General features: G+C 36.4%; 1 protein-coding gene across 4 annotated transcripts in view; it reads left to right on the top strand.

Annotated features, from left to right (window-relative positions):
* Positions 1 to 27,950, top strand: part of LOC103702148 (E3 ubiquitin-protein ligase SHPRH) — a 41,899-nt gene that overhangs the window by 8,752 nt on the left and 5,197 nt on the right. For all 4 annotated transcript variants that reach the window (XR_005510942.1, XM_008784459.3, XM_039124360.1 and 1 more), the window contains 11 exons: positions 1,340 to 1,540; positions 6,957 to 7,212; positions 8,942 to 9,185; positions 9,266 to 9,426; positions 9,541 to 10,143; positions 12,294 to 12,451; positions 13,847 to 14,060; positions 14,140 to 14,301; positions 14,877 to 14,993; positions 17,177 to 17,422; positions 22,413 to 22,617. Coding sequence is in view for 3 of the 4 variants with exons in the window: in XM_008784459.3 (XP_008782681.2) it covers positions 1,340 to 1,540; positions 6,957 to 7,212; positions 8,942 to 9,185; positions 9,266 to 9,426; positions 9,541 to 10,143; positions 12,294 to 12,451; positions 13,847 to 14,060; positions 14,140 to 14,301; positions 14,877 to 14,993; positions 17,177 to 17,422; positions 22,413 to 22,617 (2,567 nt within the window). In the remaining variant the exon portion in view is untranslated. The remainder of the gene's footprint in view (positions 1 to 1,339; positions 1,541 to 6,956; positions 7,213 to 8,941; positions 9,186 to 9,265; positions 9,427 to 9,540; positions 10,144 to 12,293; positions 12,452 to 13,846; positions 14,061 to 14,139; positions 14,302 to 14,876; positions 14,994 to 17,176; positions 17,423 to 22,412; positions 22,618 to 27,950) is intronic.

Here is a 27,950-nt window from a genome sequence, read left to right as displayed (position 1 = left end):
TCTGTTCATCTTCTCTAATAATCTCTTCATATTATAAGTACGGTTATTTACCTAATTCCATTATTGCCCTTTTAGTGACTCAAATCACTCTTCAATTACATCAGAACACTGTTAAAGCATGTATGATTTGGATGGCACATGTTATCTTGTATGAATTTAAAGGCAGGAAAATTTCATCATGTAGTATCTTGATCTTGGATCATGATATGAAAGACATTCGGGTTTAACCAATATTTCTGTTCAAATTACTCCTCCAATATAAAGTGCCAACAATCTTGGCATCTTTTGCATTAGTGTAAGTGGTCCCTTGTTTCTTTTGTGTGTGTGTTTATGTGTCGGACTGAACCTATTGTATGCTTTGATATATGAATTTTCTGCTTTTGACTTTTAAGTGTGTGAGAGTTATCAGCTCTTGATATAATGGAGCGTGGTTGACTAGTCCATATGTAAAACATGTGATCCTATGATCTCAAACCTTTGATGCACGAACACCTTCCATGTTCACATTTTGAAATCTATGTTTGAATGTAAGTGCCAATAACCATTTCACATTGTATTTGTCTTTGTGCATGTGTGGGTGCCAGTCTATAATATGATTATGGACTAGCATAGGATTAAGAAGCTGCCTGTGCAGGCCAAGAGCTATTATGGGAGAGATTGGTGCACCCTGGATTCAGGTGATCCAGGTTCAGACCACCTGTATCAGCCTGTAGCCCTGTACTGTGTGGATTGGGCCCAAACCTGCTCATACCAAGGGAAAACTGAGGGGCAAATTAGGTGGTACTGCCTGACCCCTTGAGATAGATTTCCTTTATTCCTTTTAGACATTGTTCTCCACCATTTCAAGGTGAGAACAAGCAGAGAGAGAAGCAACAACAGTCCAAAGTCATTTTCCTTAGAATTGAAGCCAGGATCATCAAGTTTTTATGCTGAACAAGCAATCTAGCTTGGTAAACTTCTCCCGTCTCCACACTTTTTTTTCTAGTTTCTTGGAAATTCAATGATTATTTTGTGTTTAATTGAAAAATAATTTGGGATGCTTATGTAGGTTGTTAGGAAATTTGTTGCTGAAAAAATAATTTTGTTGTTTAAGTTGAATAAATTTCTTTCAGTATATCGACTCTTTTCTATCATATGCATATTCTCTCTCTGCTTTACTTGTTGCTATGTCTAGGTCCCTTTTCTCTTGGTGTTTGAGTGGTGCATTTGTCTTGTATTGAGTATTGATGGCCTTTTCATTCTTATTTAAAAGTTGTGTTTCCTTGTAATGTGAAAGTACATTTAACAAGGTTGCTACATTTTTGATTTAGAGCTGATCTGTTAATCTGTTTTGCTTTAGTCATACAAGGTCTGGTTCCCTGAAAATCTGCATTTATGAAGGTGCAAGAAATTTAGACTCTTTGGCTGCTTTGACAAGGGATATATGTGAACTAGCCACTGCTGACATTGTCTTGACCACATATGATGTGCTAAAGGAAGACTTATCTCATGACTCTGATAGGCATGATGGCGATCGTCATTTTTTGAGATTCCAAAAGAGGTATAATTGCCAACAATACTTTTCTCTTTTCAGGGCAGTGAATTTTTTAATTTCTTTTTTTCTTCTTGCTGAAGTTTATTCTTGCTTATGGAAAATATTTCAAATGTAAATATAAATTGTATGGAAGGCTTAACATTTGCTTGTGCTAATGTCTAGCCTCCCAATATATGTCCAAGGAACCGGTCAACTATTTACCATAATAGTTTGTATCACTAATTATATCATGTTTGCAGAAGATTGTTAAAAACTGGATTATCAGATAAGCTGACCAGATTATGCTATATACTTTTTCCATCCAGGGAGCCAGTTTTCACACTAATAGTCTGAGTGATTAATTATGTCAGATGTGCATAAGCTTGCTAAATGTTAACGTAACTGGATTGTCCAATAAACTAACCATATTAAGCAATCTAGGGTTCTTAGGGAATGCTCTAGGACTTGTAAAATAAACCACATAAAGAATGTTTAGTTGAAGTATCAAACTTTATAATTATTTAATTCAGTAACATCTAATGTTGAACGACATGTATTAAAGAATAAAAAAATAACATTCAGAAAATAATAGCTTGATGTAGCACTGAGAGGTCCCCTTTTTTTGAAACTGCTTGCAACCCACCATGAACTCATCATACAATGTCCTGTTGAATATTTCTTATGTATGGAAACAAAGGATTGTGGTTTCATCATCTCTCAAATGTAAGTTGAAACTTCAGGAGTAAGCTTGGATGGGTTATAACCTGGCAATACAATACTCTAATGGGGGCAAATCCATATATAAATATGTATATGAGTAAAATATGCTATGCCCTTGTGCATGTAATATATAAAACAGATAATACTATGATTTACAATTTAACACTCCCTTCAAACTCATGGGTTGATCATATAGTTTGCCTAATGTAGCAAATAGCATATTGTAGGACAATGTTTTTTCATGAAGTCATGAATTACCTAGTGTATTAGAGTAATTGGCAGGACCAAGGTTCGCTGGACCGACCGTACCGACGAGCACCGGTACCGGTTCGGCAAATAACTAGATATTGCTTTGTCCACGTGCAAATAACTAGATTGCTAGCAATTTGACGAGCAGTCCAGTTATAACAGATAAATACAGTAGTAAATGTGACATCCAAAGGAACACGGTCAAATTAATTTACCTCGGTGGTAGTATTTGCTATTTTACTATTTTATGGTACTTGCGTTAAGGCTTAGTGGAGGGTTGGCAACTTGGCTTGATATGCATGTCATGTCATACTATGCAAACACTTCTCCATGAGTATAAAAGAGATGCATGTATGCCGAACTGAATGAGGAGTGCAGGCACACTGGCTCTACATATTCAAGATCATTTGCTCAATGCCCAGTCAAGGGATGGTCAGATATAACCTCCTTGACAATACTAAGTAAATTCAGAATGCAGCATTGATCATTACCAGGGTGATGGATATGCAAATTATTGTTCTATGTTAATCTCCAATGAGTGTTTGTTTGTAGTTGATGAAGGAGAGGGAAAAAAGGTTTGTAAATTTTTTTCTTTTCTTTAGTAATTTTTGTTGTTGGTTCCAGAAACATGCTTTGACTAGATTATTTTGTAGGTATATATTGGCTAAGCAAGTCCTAAAGTGATTATGATTTTCGGTAATTTCAAGTTGCTTTTGTGTGGAGTTTGGTGGGGATCTGAAATTTGTCACTCAGAATGGGTGGATATACTTCTCTTGGGCTAGGTTTGGCTACCTTTTCCTTCGCACTATGTTCTCTATTTCTTCCTTCTCCTCCTCTAATCTCTTCCCTCTTTCTTACCTAACCTCTTTAATATTTCTCTCTTGCCTTATTTTTTTCGTTCTTCATTAAACTGCATGTATTTACAAAATACATGTAAAATCTGCTTATATTGTTTCTGTGAACCAAGAAAATCGAGTTATTTTGCTAATATCTGGTGTCACCATATCATAATTTTCACTGAAATTCTGATTTCTTGGACTCCATTCCTTATGACCTGCTTTAGGACAATTTCTTTGCAATCTAAAGTTTAGTTATAACTCTCCTTTGGATAATATCTGATTGCCTAAAATTCTAGAGGCCTTTCCTAATAGCATTACTCTCTGGAAATTTTAGAACAGAAATTCCCTGAGATTTATTGTTAAACCAATAGATAAATCTCTTTCTTATTATTCTGTTTTGCAACAAGAAAGTAGGTGAATTGTAGGTAAATCTCTTTAGGTCTACTAGGAGTGGCAATTTACTCTGTCCCATCGGGTACCTGACTCGACCAGACCCAACTGGAGTGGGTTTTACCCGATCCATAGCAGATCTGCGACAAATGCGGGTAGTGTACGGGGCGGGTACTGGAAGTGGCCTACCTGACCCATACCTGACCCATTGCCATCCCTAAGGTCTAGCACTGCTTTGCATATTATTCCTGAATGGTCCTACGTCAATAATGAGTGTATGTACTAGGTTGTTGCCTCCTCAAGCGACATACCTAAGGCAACTAGCTGTCTCCCACAAGTTGGCTTTAAGGATTATGATGTTCAGGTTCATTGCTGCTCTGCAAACCATCCCCGAGTTACGCAGCAATTCGTGTATGTATTGGGTCATTGCCTTCTCACACGACCTATTTAAAGCAACCAGCTGCTTCTCGTTTGTGGGGTTCAGTTTAGGGATTGTGGTATGATTTGTCAAATATGAAAATGTTTTAACCAGCTCTAAACATAATGTGAAGCCTATCAATTGATTTGTAATTTTTGTCCAAAGTTAGTTGGACAAAAGGACCTGGTTTGATACGTAGAAGGCCATGGTATGCTGAATCGGCCCGTACTAGCCGGTTCAGCCCATATTGGACCGGTCTGGTTCCGCAGTGAAAAACGATTCCGGCCCCAATGAAGCCGAAACCAAGCGGTACAGAGCCCATACCGGGCTGCATTGGCTGGTATAAGAGCGTACCGGACGGAACTAAATCGGTTCTGTCTTGTTCGGCCTGCAAACCGGATGCCACTGAGTGGCATTTAATGCCACTCCGTGGCATCCGGTTCACCAAAGAGTGGTATTTGCCACAATAAATGCCACAGAGTGGCATTTGTCACTTTGTGGCCATAGTGCGCCGCGCTGTTAGCCGGTTCGGTACGAGTATAAACCGGTCCGAATCGGTACTGTATTGGTTCGGTAGACGATCGGTACGTTTACCGGTATCGGTACATCATAACTTGTAGAAGGCCGATAGACAAGTAGGCAGACATAAGTTCTTTTCATTTAGTTTAAGTGCATGCATTCAAGGAGTAGTAGCACTATCGTTACTTATTCCTCCTTAAGAAACAAATCTACATTTTCATACTTTCGACCAATGTTTGCCGAACTAGGTTGAATCGCTCGGTTCGGGTAGTGCCGAGCCGACCCGGTGTGAAATCGGGTCGGTTTGACTAATATTTTTGGTTCCGGCCCCGTACCGGCTGGAACCCTTACCAAATCGGTCGAAATTGGTCCCTTACCGACCGGAACTGGTCGGTAAGTGTTCGAATCGCCCGAAATCGGACTGGTTCGCACCGAGTTAACCTGGTTATGGATTTGGTTGATACTATTCCTTCTTAAATGATTGCCACCTGATGCTTTCAGGAAGGCCCGAGAAGGCCTTCCCAACAGCATTTGAAAGCGGCTCTGCCGCTTTTTCTTTCCTAATACTTCAAAAATAACGCTGATTTAGGCTATCAAAAGGCAAATCCAAAGCTAGATAAGGTGTGCTTCCTCTCTTTTACTTCATTCCCTTCTTTTTTGAGGATGAGGCTTAATAGCTCAAAAATTGCAAAATAAGAGGAGATCATGCCAAAATTTTTGATTTGAGCTTGATTTTTTTATATGTTGTAGATCTATGGACGATCTACATGTTGACATAAAAATTTTTAATTTTTAAATTATATTTAATTTTTAAAAATTAAAAATATATATTTGGATTAAAAAAATAAAAAAATATAAAAGACGGGCTACACAGGATAGGGACTACGGTGCACGATCTGGTAGAGCCCGCAAGGATATTATTACATATAGAAGACGGGTTCTTCGAGGTTATTCAGGAGGACGCGATGCAGCTGCATATGACCTCGCACGTGGAGTAGAATCCAAAGATGTATCAGGTTTCGAGTCATGTAATGGATCCTATTATCTGCAGCCACATGCAGCCTATGATCCATACAGATACGGATTGGATATGATGCATTTGAGGCATCTTTCGATGGTTACTACCTTACGCAGCTCGAAGCATCTTACAGGTTGGATTTTGCTGTTGGATGGGCTCCTCCATAGCCGTATTATTAATCAGAGGACACCTCTCAGAGCCAGAGCTTCAGCGAAAAATCCGAGAGTGCTTATAATCCGGCGCACGTTCCTTATGGGATGAACGTACAAGACTACAATGCCACTTGGTTAGTGAGGTGGGCTGATGTGCCTCCTTGCTATGTTGATGATTCTGATATCTACGAGACACATCATTACTTGACTCGATTTTAGATATCGGTATGTATGTTGGACTTTAAATGTATATAATTGATTGTATTATTTTTTAATTTTTACGTCACTACTTGATTTGAGAATATTTTATGTTGTTTATTTTATGATTGTATCATTTTAAAGCAATAAGATGCATCATTTAGGTTAAATCGAGATCATAGAAATATCAAAAAACATCAACATCAAAAGAATATCAAATTAGACATAAAATTATTGAGAAAGTTCAAAAAAAGTGATTACCAATTAAATATTTTTGAAAACTCCAAAAAAAGTGGGTGTGCTGGTCCATGAACCGGCATGCCCTACCCGTATTGGTTTGGTTTGGTATCGAACCGTACCAGACGCCGACCGGTATGGGTTCAGAGGACCTTGCTTTCAACTTTTAAGTGGATAAAAAAACTACATTATTGTTATGGTCTTGGCTATCTAGGGTCTTTTTTTGCACAAAGTGGCATCCTTAGGACTTACGCCATGGCGCTTGTCAGCTCAAGCCTTTACCATTGCACCCCACTCTCAAGTGTATATCATTTTTAAATATTACATCTTGACCTGGAATATGTCACCATTTCCTCAATGCAACAAAAATGACTGAGAAATATGGCTGAAATACCTTGCTTTTTTTAAAAAAAAATAATATCCAAAATGCAGTAGCTTTACCAAATAATATGTGCATCCGGTGGGTCTTATGTTTCATACTCTGAGTATATTGCAGCAACATTGCATCTTTAAGTCTTTCATTATTTATTGCATCTTTAAGTCTTTCATTATTTATTGCATCTTGTGCGTTCTTGGCCTAACCTTAATTTGGTCTTCTTTGTGTATCTAGTTTTGTCCGACTTAAGAAAATGTAGACCATTTTTTCACATCTTCGTTATTAACCAAGATGATGAGTTGTTCAATTCTGATTATGTATATCTAGGTATCCTGTTGTTCCTACTTTACTTACAAGGATACATTGGTGGAGATTATGTCTGGATGAGGCTCAAATGGTGGAGTGCAATAAAGCTTCCGTGACAGAGATGGCAATGCGATTACATGCTCAACATCGTTGGTGCATTACAGGAACTCCTATCCAGCGCAGGCTTGATGACATGTATGGACTATTACGTTTCCTCAGGGCTAGTCCATTTGACATCTATAGATGGTGGGTTGAAGTTATTAGAGATCCATATGAGGTATGGTCGTAATTCCTCTTTCTTCAACCCTCCTTTTTCTTTTTTTTTTTCTTTTTTTTCTTTTTTTGGGGGGGTGGGGGGTGGGGCGTTAGGGGGTTATCCAATCCTTGCACACTTTATGTAAGTTTGTGAATGATGAGAAAGGAAATGCCAATCAAGCATTGATTTCCAGTTGTACAGGTTTTAGTAGAGATTTCTTACGCCTTCCTTTTGCATTTCCAAATTTCGATGAAAGATTATTGGGTTCTGTTATCCTTTTTTCCCACTACCATCGGTTGACAGATTTACTTATCTTGGAGGAATTAAATATAAGTTCTTTGACTTCATTGGCTCTTCATCAAGGCTATCCTCAGTTTTCAGCTTTTCATGTTATTGTCACTTAGATCTTGGCAATAGTGGTAATAGGAAGGACTGTTTTTGCATCTCATTGCCACATAAAGCTACTGTTGGAAAGGTAAGAGGAAGTTAGTCCCAAAGTTAAGCATTGGATGTTGATGCAGACAGTTAAAGAAATGAAGCCCGATATACAGATTATATTTAGCAGTATATAAGGAAGAGGACCTTTGGTTCGAGAACAATCAAGAGAATATAGTTCTTAATTTTAATTTACCGAAAGTTTCTGCTTAGTTTAAAATTTATCTTAACCTGAATTGCAAAAATTAGAAGTTTATTGTAAAAATTATGATATATTGTTTGATCTGGTTTCCAAGATTTTCATGAAGGGATAAATGAAATCTTATGTTTGCTGAATATTTACAGAAAACCTGAGATTTGGTTGTGTTTGAGCTGTGAAGACCAAATATAATATGGAAGAGTTGCATGGGATAAGTAAACTCACATGGTTGCTGGAAATTTATATTAGACCTGTTATTTGAGCGCAATTGGGAGGTTTCAGATTTGATGAAAGAGTTGCTTGCAGATATGTGGGAGAGAATAAGGACAAGAGTTTGCAAGGGTCGTAGGGAGTGATATATAGGTACAGTTGCATGACCAAATTTTCTGGATGTCACAGGTGGGATTGATGGAGTCACGCCTTCAAAATCTGCAGTCACACATGATTGGAAGAAGTAAAACAAAAATCTCTTAAATTGACCAACTTGAACTTCTAGATAATAATTGGTCGGTATACCTTGTGAAGACCATTGAAAGTTCCCTATTCCGGGCATAAGTGACTATTCAAAGCAAAAACCTCTTCCAGGGACACAAGTCTCCAATTAAACCTAAGGTTTTGTGTTTTCGAAGAAACTGCTGGACATAAGAAAGAAGAATTAAAAAGGAAGGAATACAAGATAGCCATAATTTAGTGAACCAAATTGCCTCGTGTGGGCACGTTATGCATGCATAGGCACAAGTATATGCATGTGCAAAACAATTGTTTGGGATCGATTTTGGACTCCCACTCCCAATATCTTTATTTCTTCATTAATAAATATTTAATTGCGAGAAGGAAAAGGTTGATACATATGTGGGTCTTTTGGAAGGTTGGCAGTGATAATAATTTTAGTGTAGCAACTGGTTTATTCAGTAGGATATCTCTTGATCCAGCTAGATAGATATGTAGATGTACATATATATGTATTTCTGATCTTCTGTGGCCCATTTTGTAGTATTTAAGATGCATAATTCTAGATTAATCATGTAATCCAGAGTTTCATTGAATGCAGCCATTCATATCTTCTTTTGAATGAGGCAGAACATGGTCATAATCTTTCCATGATTTGTATTGCAGATGAGAGATGCGGTGGCCATGGAATATATTCATCATTTTTTTAAGCAAATAATGTGGCGTTCATTAAAAGTGCATGTGTCAGAAGAACTTGATTTGCCCCCACAAGAGGAGTGTTTATCCTGGCTCATCTTCTCACCAATTGAAGAGCATTTCTATCAGAAACAACATGAAACTTGCGTGAGCCATGCACATGAAATTATCAAAAGTTTGAAAGATGATGTTCATAGAAGAGAATCTCTATCTGGTATTTGTTATTTTGTCAATTTCATCGAAGTATTTATATGTTTCAAAGTTAACACCACTGAAATTCCAACACTTTTGCAGGTCCTGATGCTTCCCACAATGGCTTTCTCTCACATAACGAAGTTGTAAAGCTTCTCTGCCCTCTCTTAAAGCTTCGTCAGGCATGTTGCCATCCTCAAGTTGGGAGTTCTGGTATCTGCTCTTTGCAACATTCTCCTTTGACCATGGAAGAGATATTAGAAGTGAGCTCAATATGTTAATACTTAACAGTTAACACCATGTTATTTCATGTCTATGCTGTTTTTGTTAAATTTTCTCAATGAGTTCAAGCTTCTAAATTCAAGATTTTCTGTTAGGTGCTTATTGGCAAAACCAAAATTGAAGGAGAGGAAGCTCTAAGACAAATTGTTAGTGCACTGAATGGTCTAGCTGGTATAGCTATAATTGAGCAGGATTACAAACAGGCTGTGTCACTATATAAAGAAGCACTGGTTTTAGCTGATGAAAATAGCGATGATTTCCGTTTGGACCCTTTACTGAATCTTCACATTCACCACAATTTGGCTGAATCACTTGCAAACACTTCTGAATTTCTACAACAATGCCCATCCATGGGAGCACATTCCTTTGAAAACATCGAAGTGAAAAACAGAAAAGCAACTGGCGCAGTAGGCAAGTTTGATAAGTACTACGTGAAGAGAAGAAAAATCAGCGAGGACAGCAAGTCAGTTTCGGCTACCTGGTCTTCAGAGCAATATAAGAAACCGGACAATATTTCTTCCCATTTAACTGGTAATGATGGAGACAAAAGTTTGGGGGTTGATGGTCAAGTATCATTTAGATGTTATGCTGATGATTGCCTAAGAAAGGCATGTGAAGATATTAAACAGAAGTACTTGTTCGTGTTCAACTTGAAGCTGTCTTTGGCTCAGCAAGAGTTTAAAGATTCACACATGCAGGTACTTATCCTGATTATCTTTGCTTCTTTTTGGTTTTCCCTCGTGGTACTTATCAATCTGTGTTTATTTTCTTTCCCTCAAATATTTGAAGTGAAAGTGGTTATTTTAAGTTCATTGGAGCAACTTATTTTCTGCCCTTGCATCTAAGCTGGCAAATGGCACCTGTGAATGTGTCACTGACCATGCTTCTAACAAACCTTGACTCTTTCGGTTTTGTTCCAGATTCATAACCTAAGTGGCACTTGTGCTGTTATCATTCTATTTTTGAATTATGGATGTTCCTTTCTCTCTGATTTATGCCAATGTAAGTAGATCTTCTCTAACATTTTCATGGTTATTCAATGTTTGGGATTTAGAATACAGATAATCCAATAACAATTGCCTAATTTATAAGTTTAGTTTTTAAGCATTTGATCGTCCAAGTTTCCATGGAGATTGCTGACTTAGTTTGCAAGCAATTACAGAAGAATAGTGTTATCAAAATCTCGATATGAGTATTGCGAGATCTGTACTAATCAAAAACAATAGTTTCAAATTTTGGAAACTTCCTAAATAGATTTCATATGTCAAAATTTATTCTAGAAATAACCATCCCACTTTTATTTTCAAAATATCTCAAATCCTCTGATGTGTCTTTCCAATCTGCTGGGATTTTGTGCTGGACATCTTATGTTTTATAAATTCTCCAACTACATATATTTAGGGTCATATAGCCAATTATGTTATCTCTAATCAATAATCTTAGATATTGAAGTTCATAATCTTAATTCAAATTAATTCTTCTTTTCATACCCCCATTCAAATAAATTCCTTTATAGAGTAGGAAATGCCCTGCCCACACACCTCCTATTTCAATCTTGGAGATTTCTCCCTTGCCTCCATCTACTTATTGCCACCACCCTTCTAGAACCCCCATACTGAATCTGCAACCTCCAAAATCCACTTGGATTCTATAATCATCTCTTATGTTTATGCTTCCTGTCAATCTAATCCCAGTATGTGCCCCATTACTAATTCTTCAATCATCCCATAATTAGTTTCATATCACCAGTTACATTTCTATCTCTAATTAGTAGTCCGTAGTGCTCAAGTTAAAGTAAAACAGTTCGCAATTGGAATTAAAATTTAACTTCTTCCCTTTCAAATGAAGTTTATTTCTAAATTTGAAAATTATTTTACTAAAATTTGAGGTCTGTTATTCATATATATGTTTAAATACCTGTGCCGAACCTTGTACTGCTTTCCATCAGGATGATACTGAAACAGCATGGTACTGGACCTACTGGCAATGATACGTACCGAAATTAACAGCATCAAAAAGAATGAAAATCATCTGTATTGATGGGTATTGTCGGTACGGCACCATTGCAAGCACTGATATTATCTGATATGGACTAGTACGGCTGGTATGCGCTGGTATGTTTTGTTTTGGTGTCCCACCACCTGTATTGGTGCTGGTTTTGCATTGAAACTATACAGTACTGATGGTACCATCCCATTTCGGTAGTTTTTGAATCCATGGAAATTTGCTTATTATCTTAAATGATGTGTTAACATCTGATTGGAGCTCAAGCTAAGATTTCTATGACAAACAACATTTCCTAGTATAAACTACTAACAATTTTAAATTTTTAATATTAACAATTTAAAATCTGCCTATTGTGCTCCGCTAAAATGAACCTCTCATTTGAAGACAGAAGGAATGAGTGCAATAGACGCGGGTTCGGTGATTGAGATTGAAAGATTCTAGAAAATTTCATGGATCAAATATAGAGAGATAGTTGATGATTAAAATAGTAAATTTAACTGTAGTTAATTAAGCAATGAGACAATACATGTGATTAGTAGTAAATGTGGGTATGATATGCTTGCCCCATCGAGTGCTTCTGCTATTTCCATATATGTTTATATTTTATTTAAGTCAATCATCTATGATTCTATATTCATATTTTTTTTATCATTTTTTATCAAATGTACATTTTACATACTTGTTTTCTAGTTTCAGTGACAGTAAAGGAATTATCACCCACTGAGCATTTACCTGGTTTTTTCAAAGTCTCATCAGCATGTATTCTCTTTCTCATGTTATTCTTAGATAGTCTGTGATCTTTTACAATTTTTTTAGCCAATGTTCTTCCATGTCTTTCCAGGTTTGCGGTATCTCTAACGAGTTCAATAATCAGAACATGACATGGTGGTTGCATGCCCTTGACCTTATTGAGCAGAATAATGATTCCTCGAAGGAACTACTCAGAAAGATCGATCAATCAAGTGCTAGTACCTCCGCATCATTGAGAGTATCCAAGAAGTTAGTTCTGTTTTCTTGTTGCTGTTTAAGTTTTCATTGTTTCACCCCTTATATCCTCTCTATTCCTTGTTGATAATGATGAACATGAATAGTGTGATGCCACTACTTTTACAATATATATATCTGGATTCCTTTGTTCTCATTTTAGGAGGGTGAGGTTTTATGAAACTCACTAGAAATTTTTTCCCTTAGCTTTTTGTTGTTTAGAGAGACAAAAAGCAGCGATGTGTTAAGTATGAGTGTTGATTCTAATCATAATTATCCAATAAATAATAGTTTTTAACATGATGAATACATCATACATGTGCATAACAACTTTAAATTTTCTAGATTATTAATGAGGATGAAGTAGCATGAATTTGGTGGAGGTTCAATGGTCTAAAGATATAGGGAAAAATTTATGTACAACATTTTTTTTATTTTGTGTTTTGTCATTTTCAATGTAAGTTTTATGTTCATATTTTCTCTTGTTTTGTAAAATTTATTTCGTCTTAGGTTACTCCTAATTAAATGGGGTAGTGATAAAAGATGTGTTTGTTGTTGGAAGTATTGGAAAGCCAGCGCAAGTGCAAGGGCGAAATTCTTTAGAGCACATAGTTGAAGAACCAAATGGAAAATCCTACTGTTTATCGTCATCGATATTCCAATCTTGAGTATACTATATGGTAATTGACATAAACTGCATCATATGTGATTGAGTGCCTTGTGTGTATACACAAATAAATATCAGAAATTGTGTGAATGCACTCACAAATTTACTATTTGCTTGTATACCCTTATAAATATAGTGAATACCCTCACAAATTTTGCATGTACACCCTTATAAATTACTTCTTTTGCATGTATGTCCTCAACTCAATTAAGGTAGACATGCAAAATGAAATAATTTATCGGGATATGTACACAAATAATAAATTTGTGAGGGTACATATACAAAAAGAAATAATTTATAAGGGTAACATATAAATAACAAATTTCAAGGGTATACATACAATGTCGGATATGTATAAGGGTATATATGCAAAAAACTCAAATCTTTTTTATAATCTAATGGCATGAAATCCTCATTAGGGTTTCATGCATAAATGAATCTTATCAACTTTTCAAAATGCTTGCCTAATTGGAAAAGGGCATTCAAGACTAGCACAATACTAGCGAAGCGTGCAATTTTTTAAGCTTTTATTTGGTTTCAGCTTCAACCAATCCGTCTTGCCGAGTTAAACTTCCAGTGAAGAGAAACAAACTTGAGGTGTATTTTGTTTGAAAGATTTTACATTGATTCTCATCATTGACAAAATGGATTAATTAAGTTGAAGGGATAAGGTGTACTGCTTCTGTTATATTTATGTTTATATACTTCATTATCTGATATTATTTTTCTGTTTCCTTTGTCAGGTTTCAGAGTATAGGTGGTCTGAAATATACCATCCAGAGTGGTCTAGATTCTTTGGAGAGTTCTAGGAAAGTATTAATTGATCAACTTATAGAAATTAACCAAACAATGGAGAGGCCAAAGGATGATGATATTGAACGAGTAAGATACTGTCCAAACTGCAGTGGTGGGAATGGTCCTTTATGCACCCTTTGTGAACTAGATGGCGTATTTCAGGTTGGTTACGTAATGTCTTTCATGAATTCCTGCCAAGTAAAGTTTGAATGCTAGTCTCCTCAATTATAAAAACTTCCAGGCATATGAGGCCAGATTATTTCTTCTAAGAAAAGCAAATGATGGTGCTGTTTTTGGGTCATCCGAGGAAGTACTTGACTTGCAGAGGCAGAAATTTGAGCTGAACAGCTATTTTCGTGACAAGGAAACATCTACACAGCGACATTCTAGAGAAGCAGTACAGGTAACTAATATATTTCATATATAAATTTCTGGATGGTTGGAATCTTTGTGGCTACTGGTTACCTTATCTATGTTGTTTACTATGTTCCTAGCCTCTTCCTTTTTTATTTTCCTGCTCATGTTCATAAAGATCAACTAGTTTTATGAACTTTGGAGATCACATGAATTCTCATGCATGTGAGCCGCAAAGTGCTCAGGTCAAATAAAAGCAGTACTCATGCAGCTAAAAGCACATCTAGATAGTGAGATTCATGCTTTACTCTAATGGTAGGTGATTAAGTTGCTTTTGAGAAAGTGATAAGCAAAGCCTTCATGAAGGATTTTTTTTTTCCGCTGAAGTACTGCAAATTCTTCTGTTTATTTTAAACGTTCAAGATGTTAGCAGAGATAATACTTCTACACTTCAAGACCTTTGATCAACATTGTAGCTTGATTAGGTACTGCTGCTTCATTTTTCTGTAATTGTATTTTTTTATAGTATTAGCTGTAACTGTTAATTGATGCCTCTACTGAACTATATGATGCTTTGGGATAACATATTTCTACCTGCCTGATCTTTTGTTGCTTTTTGAATAGTCTTTCAGAAGTCCATCTTTGCTGGAGATTTCTCTTAGGGTCATAAAAAGTTATTCAAGGGCATTGCTGGGGAAGCAGTATATGGAATCTGCCAAAAAGCACTTACTTCTTTTTGAGGTACAGGTTTCTTTCTGCTCTTTGTGGATTAATACAATTAATCCATGGCCACTTATTAAAGCATTATGAAAAAAATAATGCCTCATTCACTTCATTTATTACTAGCTATTATATGTTTTTCACCTACTTAGCAGAAACATGTTTAAAGTTTTGTTCAATTAATTAGAAGCCATCTAGATATATTGTTAGATGACATAAAGTGCAAATGTTGATAATGTAAAATCGAAATGTGCCCCATGACACTTGTTTCCTGGAAACATGTTTGGCAGACGGGGCAATTAATTGTTTACGAATTTGAGAAATGCATTCGGAAATTTTTAGAGGACATAGGAAAGTTGACAAGACAGTTGTTTTGCCAAATAGAATCAAGTCTATGACAAGTTTGGCAACTCATCCAGATTGGAAAAGACAAGGCCAACGTCATTTCCCCTCCCACGAAAAGAGAGAGGTGAGAAATAGTGCAACCATCCTCATTGCTGCATTGTTGTTGGCAAGTTTAACTTGCTCTCCACTATTGTCCATCACTGCCCTCAACCATTCTGCTAGTTAGGACCTTGGAGAGAATAAAGGGAAATGAGAATTGAGTGAAAATGGGAACAATAAAAGAGTCACGTATAATTACTACTCTGTCTCAGATATCCACTTCCCCTTGGCTTCACTGTTCACAATAGACACAAACACATATCAAGAGCTTTATTATCAGATTTCACTGTAGCATCAGCTAGGTGCCTTTATGGTTTCCATAGAAGCCTAAAATATAGTGGAATGTTGCCTTATTCCTTATAGGTTTCTCTGTTTCTTACAATTTTTTCATATGCTTAAAAAATATTTTTCAGTTTATTAATGTTGTTTGCCATATCCTAGTTGTTTCTCATGTTTGTTTCCCATGTTGGTTTTCCAGTGGCAATAGTGGTTTCAATTAGTGATGAATGGAGATGTTCTATATGAGCACTCTTGAAACCTCAAGAAGTTTAAATTAATGTATAAAGTGAATATATTACTAAATTTTAGTTATAATATCACTTGAAAGCAAGAAATGCGGAACCGAGCCGAACCAGCCCTTTCTGAGCCATACCGGTGGCTTACCGGTACAGTTCAGCTATTGAAAATGGCTCACTGCCGGAGCTGGAGGAGAAGAGAAAGAGCGAGCGGGGGAGGGAGGGTGAATGAGGGGCGGTGGACGATAGTGGAGGGCCGACGGAGGCCATGGGAGGCCAACAGAGGCCGCGGGGGGACTAAAAAATTTGAAAATTTTAAAGTGAAGTCGGCAAATCGATTGCTAACTTAAAAAATCCCAATTTTTTTAGCCCCCCCGCAGCCTCTGCCGGCATACGCCGCCACTCATTCTCCCTCCCTTCCCCGCTCTCTCTCTTTTTCTCTTCTCCGGCTCCGGCACTTTTCTCTATCGGTACAGGCCGGGCACGGCCCGTATTGACTTGTGCCACCGAAGAACCGGTACGGTTTCCGGTACCAGTTCCTCCGACCTTGCTTGAAAGTAAAAGATTACTAGATATGCTACATTCTGTTGATGAGTATGGCCGACTTGGTAGCTTATTTGATTATGCATCATTAGGGGGACCTCATTTGGTGTGTCGCATTGTGATCGATTGTTAATCAAGCCTACATTAAGTTAATTTTGTGAAAGATGGCATAATGTCCCAAGACATCATCAAAAGGGCTAGCTAGAAGTTGTTATTTGAGATCCTTGGACCTGTATAAGTACCCTAGATCTTCTTAATGCAAACAATGTAGGACTAAACACACCCTCACGGGTCCTCACATATTCTCCTTGTTTAAGCTCTAGCATCCTCGGCAACCTAAATATTGTTTTTTATATATTTTGCTGTGTAGTGAAAGATGAGATCGTTATTAACCTAATCTCGTGGTGAAATACTCTATAGAAATGCAAGGTTTCTTATATGTATTAAACGTTCACAAATTAAATGACATATAAATATTAATCATTTGAGAAGCTCTATTACTGTATGTTTTCAACTCATTCTTATATCAATTCATTAAAGATATCTCAGGTATCTAGTTTCTAAATTTTTGTCTTTGTATGAACATGACTTACAGTACCTACTGTTTTCCCCCAAGTTATGTAAGTTGTATTTTAATTTGTTTTCACCAAGTATTTTTGATGTTATTTTATTAGATTGTTTCTTATGTGATGTTTTGCATAGGCTATGCGCAAGGAATTTTCTCAAGCAAGATTGTTGTCAATAGCTCAAGCTCAAGTATTGCGTGCTCATGACGAAATGAAAATGTCTTTGCAACGATTGCGCCTTAAGGAGACAGAGGATGAGACTGCTGCTATTAATGTGCTGAGTAGAGAAGAACTAATTGGATCCAGTATGCATAATTCAAGTGACAAGTTTTTGGGTTTATCTTTATTGGCTCGCATCAAAGGACAACTCCGCTATTTGAAGGTGAAATCTTGAGCCCCTATAATGTACTTCATCTTTCTCTTGGTAAGCTGTGTCTGTAAATATGTACAGTATTTTACCATTTCTCTGTGTGTATAAGAAAGAGAGAGGTTATCCTTATGTATATCACATATGGTCAAAAATAAAATTCCCAAATCGAGAAAGGATGTTATAGAAGTGGATGATAGATGGTTGCGAAATACACTACGTGTAATAGATTTTGAGTTTGCAATTTCTTGCAAGATGTACAGAGGACCATCTGAAGTATCCAAAATAATGGAACCAACTTGGTTGAGTAGTTAACGGATTTATTGATGTAGTAGCACATAGTATAGTGATTAGATTGTAAAACTTACAAATAACAATAGTAAATAGAACAGATACAAAATAAAGTAATAAATGAGTAATAAATTTATAAGTTATAAGATAAGCTAATGCTATATTGCCTCTTTGCTTTTTATTCCTTTCAAGCGTGTTTCCAATTTATTTTTCAATTATGTGCCTATATAAACATCTAATGGAAAATCAATTTTAATACAAAGGGTTAGCATATGAATAAATATTTATTTTAATCTGTACACTACTAGAAAACAATAAGGATAAATAAAATGTATAAATATATATGTTAATAGAAATTGACAAATTAAAAAGACAAATGACAATATTTTGCAATTAAAAATAAAATAAACCTGGTATTATATTATGCTATTTATATCAAGAAGTAACTATATGGTCTTCTTTGATCTATATAAAATTAAAAAACTCAAATTACGGAAAATAACAAATGGATAAACAAATGTAAGAACAAACAAAGAGAGGAGAATAAAGAAATATAAGATTTTTCCTTCTTCATTTTTGAAATTATAAAGTAAAATAGGAAGGATTGAAGATAAAAATGGACCTTCTTTTCATTCGTAGAAAGAAAAATATGAAATCAGATTATAGATAAATCCTATGGGAACTTTGTGAAATGGAAAGTTGCTATTTTTTTTTCAAGTTGCTTGAAATATGTTTTACGGATATGTTCTATCAAACAAAAATTGAGTAAATAAAAATAGCTAAAAAATGCAAAAATCAAAGAAAATACAAAAATTAATTTGCTACTTGTTCCGTGCGAGAACTAAAAATAGAATGGAGAAAAAGAAGCTGGATATACATCTATGAAATACTTTTCTTTTGAGAGCTAGGATGGGAGAAAACCCAACTAAAAATTTGGTATACATCTATAAAATATGAAAACACAATTTAGCTCTTCCTCTTTAATATTCATAAAAAAATAAAGATTAAATTAAGGTACAATATAATTTGTGATTACAAAAATTGGTTTTTTCCTGTTTCTTTTCCCCTATGTGATTTTAGATAAGAAACAAATTTTAGAAATAGGAAGAAAATAGATTTCACTAGCAATAGTTCTTACTTGTCCAATGGGAATTGGAGCATGTCACACATGTTGTGACACTAGGGAATGATAAATAGTCATCAGTAAGAAATAGTAATTTGGTAGGATGTGCCATTCTTTTTTTCGTTGCATGGCGAAGGGGGATTTGGCAAAGGAGAGAATTTGAGTTGTAAGTGGTTTGTCTCGCTACCAGTGACGAGCACAATTGTCCCACGGTGGTGGTTGTGGACAGCATGCACATGATGCATGTCCCCTACTAGTGCAATACATGGCGGGACGCGGATCATGCACAGGCTTGTTGTTAAAATCTTATGATTTATGATCTGGATCTTATGAACCAGATCAAAATGGTTCTAAAACGATCTCAATCCCATCCTTGGATGGATCCATTTAAATCACAAGATTTAGATCTATATGATGGAATATACATTCCTTTTGGATCACAGGATCCAAGTTGATTATGTCATTTAGATATTATATCATGTGGCCTGTTTTCTATAATTTCTTTGACTATGTGATTCTTAAGTTTCTTATCACTAATAATTCTCAAATAGCAAAATTAGCAAGTCTGTTCATGGAGTTAAAAATAAGATGCAAGTGTTTGTATTTTTATAGGCATATGTTAAAGTCTTATCATTGTTTATTCTAAAGCATTCTACATAAAAGGATAATTGAAGTAACAGAAAATACATAAATCTCTTGACTAACAAGTAAAGTGTTCATTTCATTATAAATACTAGTTATGGGTCTAAATTGGTGAAAACTAGATTTGTTGTATGTAGGCTTTTTATTTTCCTTTCATCCACTTTAAAGCATTTACATTTTCAAATTTCTTTTATATTTAGGAATTTCTGAAGATATCAGAAAAATCTTACAATCTACGATTATTCCAATCGGATCTAGCCATCACTCTAATGTTTGACTCAATCTCTATCTTAACAACATTGCATGTGCCCCACAGTCCCTATCTATTAGGATTGTGTAGTTGGGTAAACCCATTTCATTTGAGGTATACTTAGATGGAAAGAAATAATCAGGCCTAAATTTGTACACACAAAGGAGAGTTTTATTAAGGAAATCTGCCTCAATTGGATTTGTTGACACTTATAAGGGAGGGAGCCAAAGAGAATGGGGTGCATGGCTGGGCTTTAGTGTTACCTAGACAGATCAGTGTCTTGAAGTTCAAACATGGCCGTCTCCAAAAACCTAGGCACAGGGACATAGGATACATAGACACATATATACATACATATATATACACACATTTATGTATACATTTATATACATATACATATGTATGTGCATGGTTGGTGCTTTTTCAAAAAAAGAGAGACTTAGAATTGTAGATTCTGACAAATAAATTCAATGGAGTAACCATGAGTTTGCAAGTTGTTTAATTTTTTTTTTCTGGGTTTATTTAAAGTTACTTAAAATGTGTTAAGAATAAGATACTTGATAACTAATCATGCTACGTTGATAAAATCATAATGATATTTCACTTAAGCATTCATATATCTACGATAACTTTATATTGAAAATATAATCACACTTTGCTTAAAATGTCCATATACTTGATATCTTTGAAAAATATAAGGATACTTTCTTAAATCAAGTATCCAAAAGACCTTCATGATGGTTCACTTAAAGTGTCCAGCACTAAAAACTAAGTGTCTATTGCAGGACACTCTGAAAAGAAAGAGTCGAGTGCTGGAAGCTTTTTTTCTAATGTTACTAGGGCACTTTAAAGTGGAGTGTCAATCCATGTTGTGATGGCACTTTAGTTATCTTAAAAATGGAGCAGCTAGGTAATAAAGGTGCACTTAAAAGATAAGGAAATGGATATAATGAGTATAAAAATCTAAGAGTCTTTGATTGAGTTGGAAGAGTGCTATTGAGGGTGAGTTTTGGCACCATGGTTTACCGTACTGGCCCGAACTGGGCGGTACGGGGCATACCGTACCGATTTGGTGCCAGTATCTAGTACGGGTGGTCTACCGACATTCGGTATGCCGAAAAGATCCAGTATCGTATCGTACTGACACAGTGCTAGTGTGGCACCGGTATAAGGTTCGGTACCGAGACGGCAAATTTTGTTTGGCACAATGGTAAGGTTACTCCATTGTGATCTGGAGGTCATGAGTTTGAAATATGGAAATAGCATCTCCGCATGCAGGGGTAAGCCTGCTTACACTTGACCTTTCCCATACTCGCAATGGCGGGAGTCTAATGTATTGGGTCAGCCTTTTTTATATGGTGGGTGCTGTTAGAGAGAAAAATGAGTGAGATATTAAGATTGGATTTGGAGAAAGTTTATAATTAGAACAAGGATTAAGGTATCGGCATGTTTTGCCTACATGAGCTGGCATGGATCGTGGCATGCTGATCCGTGCCATGCCATGCATGTGCTAACATGTGCCATGTGTCAGCATGTGCATGGTGCAGCAGCACATAGCGTACTAACCCATGACCAGCATGGGCACCAATATTGGCTCCTCGATTTATTGCATAAACTGCTGAAAAAACAATCATGGGATTTTTTTTCAAGATTGATCTAATTTAAAGTGAAATCCAAAGAGGTTGATCTCCTATAGACTAGGACACAAGTGATGAAACACATAATGTATCACACCACATGCAAATTGGGGGAGCAAGAGAGAAATAAAGAGGGGGCAGGGCTATGGGGAGTTTTGGCTAAGGTCCTACAAAAAGTGGTGCATAAATGACTCAGCAACTAACATATGAGTTCTTATGTTCATGAAAAATTTAAATTATTGAATTGTTTGTACAAGTTTTGCAAGACTAACTGAGAAAGGATCACCTTTTGAAAAGAAACTGAAACTATCATTTTTCTTTAGCGAAATATAAGGGGAGTTTCAAAGGAATAGAGTAGAAGCATGAAGGTAGCATTCTATAATATTAGACATTGTTCATATTTGCACAAATTTCCACGAATTCAATCTTTCATATATAAATTATAAAAGAGGTAGTAAAGCTAATATGAAGGCAATGTGCTTCGAAAAAGATCAGAATGACTTCTTTTCCATAAAGGTTTACCATTTAAAATTGTTTCTGATCTATGCTACTAATGGATAAAGCAGAGTGAAAGTTTAACATGGTTCAATTTCAATATTGAAATAGCCTATGATGACATTTCGTGCTCATTTCCAAATTTCTGCTTTGTTATTTCCATCATCCGGTAGATTGATTATTTGCTTGCTGTTGAGGAAGAAATGAAAATATGGGAACTTTGAAGAGCAATCATAATTTTATGAACTGCTTTTAAGTAAAAAGACCATTGTCAGTTTTTCTCCCACCACAGAAATGATCATGCAAAGTTCTATCAAATTTAAGTTCTTGAATTTACAGGTTAGTTCAATTCCATGCTTTCTTACACTTGTATTTTAGATGCACTATTTGCTGATATCCGATAAAGAATCCGTTGTCTCATACCTTTCATTATGAAACTTTTACAGTTTTATGATTTGTCTAACAAATTGCCTTTTCTGTCTTTTGACATCTTATATGACAATTTGGAGCACCAACAACCTTGTTTAGTTTTCCTTTTCTTAAATCCTGAAAATACCTTTTTTCCAGGGAATGATGCTATCTAATAAGAAAACAGAGCATGAACAAGTTAATTCATTGCCCAAGCCTCAAGATACAGCTAATAAGGCAACTTCTTCACTTGCAAGGGAAGAAAGCCTTTACAAAACTGATGACGAGCCTTGCCCTATTTGTCAAGAGGGACTTGGCAATCGTAAGATGGTGTTTCAGTGTGGACATGTTATTTGCTGCAAATGTAAGTGTCCATATTTTTATTTTAATTGTGTAGTTTATGCTCCACAATTTCAATTTTATATTCATGCTTATGTGTTTGTTCTGACAGAGTATTAGGTGAAACTAAGAAGGAATCTAAAGTTCAGTTTTTTAGTAAGTGGGGCTCTTTGAAGTGAGCAATGTCAGTGTTTGGATGGTGAAACCACTGGTGGAAGATGTAAAGTTTCATGAATATGACTAATCTCGTTTATTTAGATTTTTTGAGCGCTAAGTTCTTTAAGGTGGGCAAAGTTTCAAATATTTAGTGAGGAATAAATTGTGCTACTCACCATGCTGAGAGCAGTTCTTGGTTATTTGAAAATCTCCTTGACCACCCACAACTTCTTCTAACCCTTAAGGTGAACAAAGATGTGGGAGAGCTTGTGTGCTCCCCTTATGATCAATAAAAACTTAGCATAATTAGTCTTTTATACATTTCCTCAGTTTGTTGAAATGCTTCCTGTGGAATCGGCCTGACAAAAAGTTACTCTCACTCTGATGTTGACTATCTTAGTAGTATCTCATTGAACTCATAATTTGTGTGGATTGCAATCTCAATCAAGAATCAAGATTAGCCCATGCAGAATTATTTTTTTGGGTGGATTTTCCCAATCATGCATGGATAACAGCTGAATTAGGTAACAACCATGCTTTAACTTTGAGTGATGCAATTAGATCATTGTTTTCCAATTACCATATTTGGATTTTTAGAACCTACTCCAAGATCCATTAAGAAGTTAATACTATAAAATATTGACATGATAATTGGAGAACCTTAAGCAGTAAGGATCAATAATAATTTATGAATAAAATCCAACTATTGTCTTTCAAGAAATTTAACAGCCATAACTTACAGTGGTTAAAAACAAAGACTATTTAAAATATTCTAGCTTGAAGGATTGTACAAGATAAAAGCATAGTAATTTAAAGATTTTTTTGAGTTGAGAAAGATGCAATAATGATATTACCGGATAAGTTGGATAACTGAATATTTTTTTTGTTTTTGAATGTTTACATTTTTGTTTGTAATTTTTGAATATTTCTAAAATACCAATTGCATGTGCACCCGCATGCCACTTATGCACTACGTAATAACCCAACCACTAGCATGTGGACATTTTTAAGAGCGTTGTTGTTTTTCATCTAGTGAAAGATGCAAGCATAGGGTAATTATGGAGCTTGAAGTTATTCTTGGAGGTTATCTTGACTCTTAAGCATGGAACAACCTTATCAAGGATAAATCCAATTAAGGATTTTTCAGACGAGGTTTGACAGCACAAAGGGAGGAGCTAGGTTTCACCCTTAGGGGGAGCTAACCAAGGAATGTGGAATCGCCTAGTTCGGGGTGTACCGAGCTGTGTCGGCGGCGGATCGGGACGCTTCTGACATTCAAAACGAGAAATCGGTAGGAGGGGGAGAGGGAGAAGAAAAGAGAGAAAAATAGAGAGGGGGAGGAAGGTAAAGGGAGAGAGAGGGAGGACCGCCGTTTGAAACAGGGTTTTGGAAGGCAGAGCCCCTGCTCGAGCCCTTTGCGGCCCTCTGGTGCCCTCCGGAGTCCGTTCTCTCTCCCTTCCTTCTTTCCTCTCCCTCCCCTCTATCTCTCTTTTCTTCTCTCTCATCCTCTTTGCTGTGTCGGTACGGGCCCAGCATGGAACGGCGCGGGGGCGTACCAAACTACATCGCCTGCTGACTGGCATGGGCTCTGGTACCAGCATGATGAACCTTGGAGCTAATTGTTCTCTAGGTTGTTAGCAGTTTCTGTTTGCCCATCTAACAATGAACAATTGATTTTGAATCTATTTTGCCATTGACGATTGTGATCTATTATGAAGTGGTAAATCACTTGGGATCAATTTTCTATTGTAGAAATTCATCATTAATTCTAAATGTGGCATAAGAAATGTACCAAATATACATGGAAGTTATTTTTCCTCCAAAAAAATTGGGTTCATGTTCATAGCGTGTGGCAAGATTTAAATTCATAAAAACTTATATTATTATATATTTTTTATACCACTTGTTCTGATGCGATCTATGATGATTTCACCAGCAAAGGAATGTTGTAGAAAGGAAAATCTTAGAGAGAGAAGGGACAAGCCTTCTATGTCTTTCAAAAGTGGTATCTGGTGGTTCCAATCTTCTGAATTTAACTGGGATTGCTAATATTTGAATATCAAGCAAGATCCGGCCATTCTCCTTTGCCTTTATCAATCCAGTCCTTCTACTCGGTCATGGGTGCTGGCAGGGAATTGGGAATATCGCTTGCCTTTGTTCTTGTGGGGCATCAAGACAATAGGAAGTCTTTGGACAAGACTAATAAGGTACACCGCTGCATCATGGAAGATATCAATTAGATAAGAAAAATATGGAATATGTTCATGAGTTAAGGAGGCACTAAGGGAAATATTCCAATTAATCAGTGACTCCAAGAGAGGTAAAGACATGCATAAGGAGGTATTATAGGAAAAGATTCCAATTAGAGAAGATTTAGAATATGTATATGTTGATAGGTTGGAAAGTGGAGGGTTTCTCGATCCTAAATAGTGGAAAGAGTTAAGTATCTTAAATAAATAACATTGTTCGCCCTTTTTTTTCGTGGGGGGAGGGGGGGGGGGCGGTGGAGAGGCAGGTGATGTAGGTAGAAAAGGCCCAGAAGGGTGGTTCTGATGGGGTTGTCTCTGACTTGGGGAGTTTTGGCTCCTTTTAGTGACCATCTCTTTCCACCCTTGGCAATGCAAAATACCAAGCCACCATGCTTTTGCCCAAAAAATATAAAGATTCTTTTATTAAATATTTAAGAATTTTGATGGAGATCTAAAGCAGCAAGTATAACATTGTCAATTACTTCCTAGCTTGGGAAGTTTTCTTCTCTTCTTGGTATGTATCCATCAAAAGTACCATAAGAGAGACATAATTGAAGACTGGTAACCATGGTTCCAAAATCTCAGACACGAGTTGGCCAGGACATTTGGACTTGAAAAGAAAAGGTTCTTCAGACTGTTTCTATATTGCACTTTAAACCATGAGAATATTAATAAAAGCGAGTTGAGTTGTATGACTGCTATTCCGAGTAGGATTTTAATTACTCAGGAAAGTATCTCAAAAGAATTGCTATGGAAATTGGATCAATTTGTGAAGTTATAATTTGAGCTATAATTTGAGTCAACTTGTGTTAGTTGAGTAACTATGATTCTACACGCATATATCGTAAAAAAATATTGGTTTTGCTTGAAAATTTTTCTTTCTGGACACTTACTCTAGTCCTTGACTCTGATCTAACGGGGGCCACGACCTGTTGAGCATTTTATGTTTTTTTGACTTATTGTTTCTACAGCCGTTCACTCGCTGTCATGGGTGCTTCAGGGACCCTGCATAACATCACAACCTGGAGTGTGATGAGTCCTGAAGATCATCTTGAAGGGCCCTCCTGCATTTCTTAGAAAGATAGAGGATGACATTTGATCCTTATTATGTTCATGAAATAACCTTGCTTCTTGACTTTAAGTTAGGATGGAGCCTGGAAATCGAGTGTTTCTTAACATTGTGATAAAGTTTATCTGTATCTTAAGGTGTAACAGTCATAAGAAGTCATGAGTAATTCAAATGTTGTGGTCTTTAAGAGAAGGTGAGATGCAGCTGCCATGCTATAAGGAATTCGTAGATTGGTAGCTCACTTTCTTGACTTGAGGTAATCATCAGAGCTGTAGTTGGGATACACCCTGGGAAGCACCATGTGTGTGTTCCCGGTGTCTCGTCTTCTTGTCCACTTGCAGAGAAGACATAGCAACCTCGTCTTTCTTGACCCCCCGAGGCGCCTTTCGGTTGGGGTCCGCCCCGGGGGTTAGACTGCTTGGGTTATATTTTATAGTATCGAAGGCAGTCAACGTGTCAGCTATTCTTCTCCCATTAGACTTGTAAATCCTTTGCTCTCTTCCAGTTCTCTCCCTCTACTTTATTTTACTGGGGCGGAGAATACCACTCTCTTGGTGTAATTTGTGGGCGGAGTTTGGTTCTTTCGATAAGGAATCTGCTGGAGGTAGGAATGAATGGGGATCCCTGATCTTGATCTGGAGGATGTCCTCCATTGAAAAGGATCTGTTTTGAACAACATCCGTGACCCTTGTCTCCCTTAACCCCTAGACATCGTTAATGATGTGATTGGCAAGCATATGAAAGACTTTCACAAGTTATCCATTAGAAGGATGATTACTTCAGGGAATAGTGAGCTGTAATCCTTCTTCATGGCTTCCTTAGACATGGAAGTCCTTGTTGGCTGTCAAATTTGCAGTCAAGGCTCAGAATAGCCATGAGTCCATGACACTGTCTAGCATATCTCTGATCATTCATTTAGAGGCTGGATTTGAGTGCATTATAAATATAACTGACCCTTCAAGAGAACACTAACTTGCGGAACTGATCCTATAAGACTGTATTTCTAGTTGGGCTATGTCTTTTATTCTTCTGTCCTAGGCTGGCAAAGAATTTTAACAGCAACTGATAAGATGGATTATCCTAGCTGCCAACTAGTCTTATAGATCTCATGGCAAACTTCTTTCTTGCCTAAATTTGCCTCAGCCTTGAATTTTTTTGGCACCAATTCTAGAGGGTTAACATTTGGTTGGCAGCTGCTCAATCCTTCCACAGAGCCTTCTTAACTTAGAATTATGCTCTATAGCTGATCTGATAGTGGATGAAAAAAAGGTTTGGATGTTGATAATGACAGCAAAGATGACAGCTGGAAATGAGCTGAAAATAAAGTTCCACGGGGTATCTGATGGTTCGTCAATTATGAGAAGTTGGATCGGAAGGGCTGCATCATAGACTGATCCTAGGCTCTTTTTAGAGTTTAATCTTAGCTGTTCATGATTAGAGTTATTTATGTCTTGCAAATTCTTTAGTTTGATTTTCTTCTTCAATTTTTGTACATCACTTTTGGATATCCTGCTATCTGCGGTCTATCAGTTGGACCCATATATAGGACCTGACTTGGAGGATCCTTTTAAAGTTTTAAGTAATACTTCTTATGACTCCATAATCATTATTCTTTAGGGCCATCAGCCCTTCTTCCTTCAACGGCAACCGCAGAAAGAGGTCATGCTAATTTACAAGAACAAGCCACATAGGCTGTCTCATACTTGGACCATGTGGAATTATTTTAATGTTCTTTTTCATATGGGAAAAAGGTTGTGCGTTAGATTTTGACAAATTGGATGTGATTTTTCATATAAATAAATTGATTTGGCAAATAATTGATATTATTACCTTGTTTACTATTAACCATCTATTTTTATTTGTTTTTGCACTAAAGTTGTGTCT

This window comes from Phoenix dactylifera, chromosome 3 (assembly GCF_009389715.1).
Source record: "Phoenix dactylifera cultivar Barhee BC4 chromosome 3, palm_55x_up_171113_PBpolish2nd_filt_p, whole genome shotgun sequence".
Classification (NCBI taxonomy): domain Eukaryota; kingdom Viridiplantae; phylum Streptophyta; class Magnoliopsida; order Arecales; family Arecaceae; genus Phoenix; species Phoenix dactylifera.
Note: the sequence above shows the minus strand (reverse complement) of the source record. Positions and strands in the feature narration are given on the sequence as shown.